The sequence below is a fragment of the Helobdella robusta genome (genome assembly GCF_000326865.2).
Source record: "Helobdella robusta unplaced genomic scaffold HELROscaffold_21, whole genome shotgun sequence".
Taxonomy (NCBI): Eukaryota; Metazoa; Annelida; class Clitellata; order Rhynchobdellida; family Glossiphoniidae; genus Helobdella; species Helobdella robusta.
The window spans coordinates 2,063,927-2,073,854 of record NW_008704124.1 but is presented as its reverse complement, the minus strand read 5'-3'; the positions used below and the strand labels follow the sequence as shown (position 1 = coordinate 2,073,854).

The 9,928-nt window shown below is 31.6% G+C and overlaps 1 protein-coding gene across 1 annotated transcript; it reads right to left on the bottom strand.

Annotated features, from left to right (window-relative positions):
• Positions 1–3,930: 3,930 nt before the first annotated feature.
• HELRODRAFT_171718 (hypothetical protein) lies at positions 3,931–5,854 on the bottom strand (the record flags this gene model as incomplete). The annotated part of the gene is made up of 3 exons (XM_009018409.1): positions 3,931–4,189; positions 4,742–4,825; positions 5,754–5,854. 3 exons carry the CDS (start codon positions 5,852–5,854, stop codon positions 3,931–3,933), a joined length of 444 nt encoding a protein of 147 aa, XP_009016657.1.
• Between the last annotated feature and the right edge of the window lie 4,074 nt (positions 5,855–9,928).

The following is a 9,928-nucleotide window of genomic DNA, read 5'->3' as shown; positions in this document are numbered from 1 at the left end:
AATTAGACATTAGACTCTAATCTAATGACTTCAAATTTGTCAACTATTAAAAATTAAAAGATATATTGCCAAAATATTTTTGCTTTTATATAATTAACCTACACTTGACAAAATTTTTCTATTTATAACTTCTATTCCAGTGGTAGAAGTATCTAAAAAAAAATGTTACATGAACTTCCATTAAAGTACTGATCACCCATCTGCACTTTGTATAAATAATTTTAAACTGAAGATGTCACGAAATGGTTATTCTAAAAAATAGCATATAACATGACAGCCTACGTTCTTTATTACATACATATATGTGTGTCTAGGTCTACACATTCACACATACACATATGTATATATACTAGGCATATATTCATTTGTTCAAGAAAGTATAGATTTTAAAATGAGCGGAAGACTACCTACCATTGAAATTAGTGGACGGGAAATTAGCCAGCAATTGAATGGTCAGTAATTGGTCCAATTATTTATCTTTTCTTTTGTTAAACGTTTTTTCTGTAACAAAAAAATCAGTTTCTCATTTTTGAGTGATTAAGTATGTTGCAGCAGCATCTAGCATTCTGATATTTTTTTTATCGCACAACCTGCCCATTTTATTCAGAATTTAATTTTTTTAAATTTACACAGAGTTTACACGCAATTTTTTATTTTTTTTAAGTTTGCATCAAGTTTAAAAAGAAATTTGGATGATGTTAATAATATTACTTACAAATATTTACAAGAAAAAATGAACAGAAAGAACATGGAATCTAGTCTACAGAAAATCCAGAAAATCTTCGCTTGTCATGCAAAGTATACACACACACATACCACACACACCACACACACACACACATATATATACATATATATATACAAAATAAAAGTTTTTTATTTGTGTGAGACAGAAACAGGAGACCCGAAGTTTAACTTCTTGAGCCACCTAAAACCAGAGGCATCATTTGGGGGGAGGCAGGAGGGGCAATTGCCCCCCCCCCAAGAAATCAAAATTTTAAATTGCAAACGCTATAAAATAATAATATAAAATTATATAATTTATTATAATTATATATACAAAATATTGTGCTTTTTGAATTTTTATATGTCATGCACTATACCATTTATTTCATATGTTCCTACAATAATTCATGTTCTGTTTTTAAAAAAATCGTTGTGTTGTCGCCATATTAACTGTCGCGTTCGCTGTGATTAATGTTATTTTGATTTAGCTGGAAGTCAATTTATATCATTTTTAAGATAAAGAGTGAAGGTGAGTTTGAATACAAATTGTTTCAGTTTCGTTAATAAATTTGATCAAACTACTAATCAATAATAAATGATTAAATTAAATTAATTACCAATGATATAAAACATATTTTAAATCATCAAGTTGGTAAGTCAAATAACTAACTATTTTTTCTGGATATTGTAATAAATTTTATAAAAAGTTTAGATTATATTGTAGAAAGATGTCAGCTGGAAGTGAATTACCAAAGAAAAAAATTAAATTTATAAATTATAAAAGTGTTAATTTTAAATTCTTTTTAAAAAGGATATATATAGGATATAAAATTTAGTAATTTTAAAAACTTTAAAAATGTAAAATTTATTATAATTATAATATTATAATTATATAATATATATAATTATAATATAATTATATAATATATATTATAATGTTGCACTGACGAGACTAGGTAGTCGAAATAGTACTATATGCATACATGTAGATAATGACATCTTCTGTAAATAGGAATTTTGTTAATAGCATTAACAAGTTAAGCTTGGTAGATCGGAGAATTATTCGAAGAATCGAGAAACTATCATATAGATTGAGTACTGTAAGAAACGCCGTGATCTTTATTAATAATATATATATATATATATATATATATATATATATATATATATATATATATATGTTACATGCTAAGTCATAGACCACATAAGTTCGCCCCCCCCAACCAAAATCTGAAATGACGCCCCTGCCTAAAACACACACACAGACGCGCACATATAAAAATATATATTTGTATACACCTATATAATTTAACGATATTTTGATTTTATAATGGACTGGCCACACACTTGCCCTAACCCTACCGTGTTTGTTCATATTCGGTATAAATATAACTTTCCAAGATCTCCGGCATGTTATGCACAACAGCCTGGCAATGGAAGTGACCCTTCGTAAGTGGTGGTCATCATCGTGGACACGAGGCATATCGGATGTTCGAGTGGTTTGAACTTCCTGTTGTTTCTTGTTATCATTGAATGAAGAGTAGTTGAGGAGGAGGATAATTTAAGAGTGTGTTGCGTTGTGCTGAAGCCAAATACTTTGGAAAGTTTAGTCCAAATTTTAAAAAAAGAACAACTAGCTATATCCAGAAATCATTAAATAAATTTTTAGTTTGAAATGTTGAATTGATAAAAAAAACATCAACAACTTAAATTAAAATAAAAATTTCGCAAAAATCATTATAACAGCTTGATGTGTGCGTATATATGTAAATTATATGTAATAAGAGGTTTATGTGTCATGTGACCAAATGACCCTCTGTTGAAAGTGCAAAGGTCAGCAATTATGAAGTGACCATTCTAAATCACTCCCTATCCACTTAATGTCTTTATGCAGTTTACCAGTTTCAACCAAATTTTATTTATAGCATGCACTATTGCACTGTGCTACAAATTTTCTAGCCTGTTTCAAATCCATTCGTGATTTGTAAGCAGGCCTTCTCAAACGTTATGATTGCACAAATAAATATATACAGTAATACACGTTAAGTGGTGCTGTTTTTACCCGTGATTTGTAAAACAAAACGAATGGGAGTAGATTCAAATCAAAAAACTTTTGATAAACTTTACCTAAAGATGACTATTTTTGCTCACCACTTGTTTCCATTGTTATTTCATTTTTATCATAGTTATTCTTTTTAGACTTTTTTGCAAATCGACAAGGTAAACAAAAAAGGCAACAAATACGTAGTAATTATTTACGTGGCTAAATTTTCAACAAACATTTATTAACAATCGCATTGTTAATATTGGAGAACAAAATAGAGATTTGTCTTCATTTTAAGTTATTTAGTTTGCAAGCAACTCTTGCAAATTTAGATGTCTTACTGATTCTAGCATATTTTTTTTACAAATTACTAATGTCACTAAAAGTTTCATCATCCTCAAATTTCAATGATTTTCATCTAGAATTGTTTACCAAATCGATTTGATTTACCATGGCCAAGTCATCTCAATTCACTTTGTGTCATTTAAATGAAGTTCTTAATTGTGCTGCTTATTTTACACTGGCTGTCTTAGATTATAAAATAATTTTGAAAAAGTGTCCATGGAGGTATGTACCTCATTCTCAATCTATTCGTTTAAGTTAACCTAACTAAATAGAACTAAATCAAAAAGGCCTGGCCTACGATTATTTTCTGTTTATTTTAGCATATTATTAGTTTATTGCGCATTTCATTTTTTAATCTTTTAAATTTTAATATATATAACTTGGTTTATTTATACGTGTGGGATGGATGATGTTACTAACGGTCGAAGATGTCTGGTTCTGCATTGAAGTTACTAAGTGGAGTTTCAAGGCAATCCCTGCTTACAATTCCTCACATACGAATTTCTTTATTAACTATAAAGCAGTTATAGTTTCATTTTTATATTTCTATAGTTCAATTAATTTTTTATTTAAATATATAAAATATGTCTAATTAAACTTTGTGTTAATTGTGCCACTGGATGTTTTAAACAGACTAAGCATATGAAAACAACAAAAAATCGGTTAACTTTAAAAAACATTACATTAACCATTGTAACTTTTAAAAATAACAACCATTGATTACATCAAGAAAACAATGAGCATCGTTACACACGAAACAAGCAGCCAAATACGTCTACGTCCAACACAACTAAAATTGCATCAACGGACAAAATTCATGCAGCAACAATTGCAAAGAAGAAGAAATATGTTGTAGTTGATTGAGCGTGAACTTGTGTGAAATTTATGTCTGGTCTCATGAGATTTGCGCGCATTTCAAACGGAGTTTGCCGAGCTGTCCGTCTGTCTGATCGTGTTACTTTCCATGTTACGTCTTCATTATTTTCTAGTTTGTTGCTTTTATTGTTGGAAAGGATTTTCATTGCTTTCTTTTTGTTTCTATCATTTTCTTTGTTACGCAGCAATCCAACTTGCCTACATGGTTTCAAATCGAAATAATAAAATATTGTCATGTTTTAAAACATTTATACGAATATTAGATAAACGAGATTGCAACAAAATATTTCAGTCATCTTTTTTAAAAGCTTTAAAGAGTGCAGTTTTGTTTTCCTTATTGCAAATGTTATGTCTAAAATGAATTTTTGTATAAAAAATTTACTTATCAAATTTCGACTTGGATGATAACACGATGCACAACATAATTTTGAACGAAACAAACTGCACCATCTTTATCACCATCATCATCCTCATAATCATCTTTATTGAGCTGAAACAAAACAACTCCTTCGTCGCATTTACTCAAAAATTCCAACATGGTTAGGAACCAAGAAATTACAATGTTAATGTGATTATATAGTTTTAAAAATTCAAATAAATGCAAAATGTTCAAACGCTACTCGGTCATCATTCTTTTGATGGTCATCATTTTTCTGATGGTCATCATTCTCTTGTTGGTCGGTCATCATGATCAGCACCACTACCATCTCAACGATAGAAACAAGCATTACGCAGATGTCAACAACTTACTGAGCACGTGACTTCATGTCGTGTTTTGTGCTGAGATGCATTCTGTTGTTCTGATGTCGGTGCCAGGCCAGATGATAATGATGACTAAGTTTTTTTTATCGACGATGTCATTTTTGAAAGTAATAATAGCACAGTGAATGTTTTCTTCATTGTGGTGACATGAGATTCCTCACCATTTCATCCTCTCCACCTGCCTTCGCCGGGATAAATTTTTATTTTGAATGAAAACTGCGACTGAAATCTCATGTAAACTGTTGAATGAATCGGTGAGAAACTCTGCGGAACTGCTTCAGCTTAGATGGCATATTTGTATTAAAATTATCAGTATTAGTTTGTAGAGGTAAAAAACACACAAAAACAGAATGTTTGGAAATTTTTTAAGTAAAACAGTGCAAATCAAGAGATTGAATGGGAGGGCAAAAAAGGCAGCGTATAAATTGAATTATCAGACTTATCACAATAAAAAAATGTGCGCCTTTTTGTGTGTAAATGGATCATGGCAAGATATATTTAATTAAAAAGCAATCGACCGGGCAAACATTTCATAAGCAGTGTTCATCCAGCGTCATTCCTGTGGAAACATCACGAGCCCACACAAATCCTTCTTTCGTTTAACAATTTATTCCATTGATGTAGATCTGTCGTAAGAAAGCTCTTACTGGTTGGCAACTTTATTTTATCTATTAATTTCTTAAAATATATTCAACAATTTTAGTGAATTTGATTTAAACATGCTTTATGAAGTGAAGTCTGACAGGTGAAAAACGTTATAAAGTTGTTAACTGGTAACAAAGTGCTCATGACTGATCTACACTACAGGTTCAACATTTCCATCCTTAACCACTACTCACAACGTCAGTGAGATTTCAATATTTACTACGAAGATAATGTTGCGTGCAGCATGATAATGTTTCTTGAAAATAATGAAATGGTCACTGGTCAGTGTTGATGTAGCCATCTGCGTTGGAAATGTTTTCAACTAGTCAAGTGAAACGTTTGGTTAGGAAATAACTTTCGATCGATACCATACGTCCACTTTTTTTCATTTTCAATGACTGCCAACAAGCCCTGGGCAATTGGATATGTTGAACAATCTTCTGATGTTTCAATCATGATGAAGAATGATTTTTATTTGAATATTAATGAATTGAGTCTTACGTGTGTTATTTTTTAAAAATTAAAATATTTCTAGCAGCGATGAATTGTTGTTACTATGACAATTACAAAGCATAGATAAAAAAATGAAATGAAATTTTTTTTTGTTTAAAACATGTTGCGGTAGTATCATCATCTTCATCATACTCATTTTTTATCATCGAGCTGCTTCAATATGTACTTATTAAAATATAAAACAAATCAGATACTGTACACAAAATTAATCGAAATATCATATTGAAACTAATATATGCATACATTATTATCTTCAGTCTTTTAGGATCTCTTAAATCAAAATTAAAAAATGAATAAAATATAAAAATATTTATAAAACAAGCTAGAATTTATGAAATTAATTCATTAGTTCAGTAATGAAACATTTACTTAAGCGCATGCACCTTATATTGGAATCTATGGCAGCACACAAGATGCCTATATATCTCATTAAGCTGTCAACACTTAACATACATTACGGCCTTTCAATATCTGATCGATACTTCATACTTCTTCATGCTATTAAGTAATTTAGCGTATGTCGTTTGTTTGTTTGTTTGTTTATGATTGTTTTATGTTTTATTGCATGTTTATGTTTGTTTTCACGACTATATCTGTTTATTTTTCATTTTGTTTGTTTTTGATGTTTCAGAACTTCAATTTGATGGTAAGCAACAAATAATTTTTCTGAAAAGTAACAAGCCATTTAATTTTTTGATATAAAAAAAGTGAAAGGGCTAATAAAAGAAACTAAAAAAGCGAAGAAAAGAAAACGACAGACCACGTGCAGCGAGAAAAAGCATTAATAACGGCGTCCACGAACACACGTGTCAGCCAAATTGATCCAAATGAGCTCTATGCAGACTTCAATGCTTCTTCAGACAACACTCACGCTGTGTGTTTATTTATGTGTTCTTGTTGTCTCTCTCTCTCTCCCTTTTTCTCTCTTCCTCTCTCTCTCTCTTTCTCTCTCTCTACATAATGTATATATGTGTGTGTGTGTATTTGGTTCTTTCATCTCTTTTTATTTATATAATTTTGTGTATGTGTGTTTTGTGCATCTTCCTTTACAAAATGTTGTGTGCGTGTGTGTGCGTGTGGTTGGAGCAGAATGACATGTACTGCTTTTTTTCCACCACTGTCTGCATTTCCACGAATAAATATCTATTTATTATTTACCTCTATTGCTGTCCAACAATGATGATGATGATGATGATGCGAGTGCTGATGTTAAATAATAACGAAGTTCTTTGTTACCTCGTCATAAAATAGACAGAACTAACGAATTCACACATTTGAATTTGAACAACACATCGTCATATAGGATGGTCTGAAATTCAAAACAAAGTTTTGAACCAGGTTGATTAGCAACAAGAAAAATACGGCGCCTATACTATCTGAGCTCTCAGACTGACTAATTCCGCGATATATTTCGTGAAAAAAAAATAATGTCCTAAGAGAGTGACTTTTGTTTAATGCTTCAAATTGTTTAATTTATTAGACAAGATAAAATATGTAAATATTAATGTTGTGCGGCCCTGTGTTCATCATCAATTTTCGTTATCGGCTGATAAATATCAATTATAACTGTTTATTATACTCATTCATTCATCTATTTTTTACCATTCGTATATTTATTTGCTAGTTTTATGTATATTTTTTCGGCATAATTTAAAAATAATAATTATTAAATTATCTATTGAAAATGTTTGAAGTGTTTTACATGAATGCTCATGGATGGCATAGACATCATAATTGCTATGCGACATTTTGTTGTTGCGCATTTCGACTGCCAGCCAACCAACCAACCAACCAGGCCGGCAGTCTATTGAGACGCTCCCGTGCAATGTTCAGCAACAATGGACATGTACATATACAATGCATTTATTATATCTTATTGCTGGGACAATGGTGAAGATACTCTCGATGACAAAAAGAAGAAAAAATTATTGATCCAGGTCGGTGTGTTGAATGGAGTGTGTGAATGAAGATGCATCCGCCAGGCTTCATTTAACGTGCAATCATCCACACCGCCATAAGCAGTAAGTCATTTGTACAGTGCAATTATGCATGTTCTCTTTGTTTTGTTTCTGAACATTCGCGAGCACACACACGTGCACACGCATTCACACATATATCCAGATAAACATGAACAAAAATACACAACATGTGTGTATGTTTATGTAGGTGCAATTGAGTTTCATTTGATATTTCTTTTTTCTATTGCCTTGTAGCTGATATGGTTTCTAAATTGTAACAAATTGTTATTTATGATTTTTTTAAATTTTAATAAAATAAAAAGTTATTCAGTCGAAAAATGCTTTTGCCTTCAACAGACAACCATAGCGTTAGTTGCAGCAACCCGTCATGCACGCAGAAAGAGAGGCATGCATTCGCCGTGCCTGCATGCATGTATTCACCAACAGTCCTTCACTGCTGCCATGTTTGTGACTGACACTCTCTTTTTTCAATGGAACAATAAAAAAAAGTTTTAAAATTTATGTCCATGCAAACAAAAATGGGAACGAAGAAGGTTGAACAAAATTATTTTGTTAGCGGCAATTCAAAATGTACAGCCAGACTATTTCATTACAAGGTTATGCGACTCACAATTAAAATAAACAAACAACAAATAAACTTAGCAAACCAACAGAACAAACAAACATAGCAGACAAACAAACAGAACAAACAAACAAACAGAACAAACAAACAAACAAAAAGAACAAACATAGAAAACAAACAAACAAACAGAACAAACAAACAGAACAAACAGCAAACAAACATAGCAAACAAACAAACAGAACAAACAAACAGCAAACAAACAAACATAGCAAACAAACAAACATAGCAAACAAACAAACAGAACAAACAAACAAAAAGAACAAACAGAACAAACAAACAAACAGAACAAACAAACAAACAAAAAGAACAAACTCAGTAATGTCATGCTTTGTGCACATCCCGCAGAACAATGAGGTGCAAACCTGGTTCGAATGCTGTCTTTTCCAAACTACAAACTACAAAACTAATAAAAGAATTATGCGAGTGTGATGAAAATTAAATGAAATAGTAAAAATAATTTGCATCGCTGACTTGGAAACTGGAACAACGACTGAACAAGTAATTTATTAGAGGTATTTGGAAAAATTTCATAAAAAAAACATCAACTCCACCACCACCACATCAACTCCACCACCACATCAACTCTACCACCACCACATCAACTCTACCACCACCACATCAACTCCACCACCAACACATCAACTCCACCACCAACACATCAACTCCACCACCACAACAACAGCAATAATAAAAATTAAAGAACAGAGATGACTGCACGAAATCAGAACCACTCCACACAAACAAGGAAAACAAACAAGCAAACAATCGAAAGCAAGCAAACAAACAAAAACAATTGAGCAAACGAACCAACAAAAACAAACAAACACACAAACGAACGAACGAACGAACGAAGAAGAAGCACACCAACCACATCATCTCATTAACCGCTTGTTTATATTTTGTTGAACATATTCAATTAGTCTGTTGATGTTCAAGTGCTGCTTGCCATCCAGACCATCAATACAAATAAATTTCTTTGAGTGTCTGAACTGTACATCTCTTCTTCTTCCTCTTCTTCTGCTGCGTGCCTTGTGAACATGAAAATGTGAATGCCTGAATATACATATGCTAAAACAGGTGTATACACACACACATTCACATACACACCCACACACATACGCACACACACACACACACACACACACACATATATATATATATGTGTGTGTATATATATATATATATATATATATATATACTCTCATTATATATGTGTAAGTGCGTCTGTTTATGTGCATATGTGTGTATATGTGTATGTATGTGTATGTATGTATGTATGAATGTATGTGTACTTAATAGTACTTATATATATATATTACATGTGTGTGTGTGTGTGTGTGTGTGTGTGTGTGTGTGTGTGTGTGTGTGTGCGAGCGCGTTCGTGTGTATATACGTTGCGTGTATGTGTATGTTATT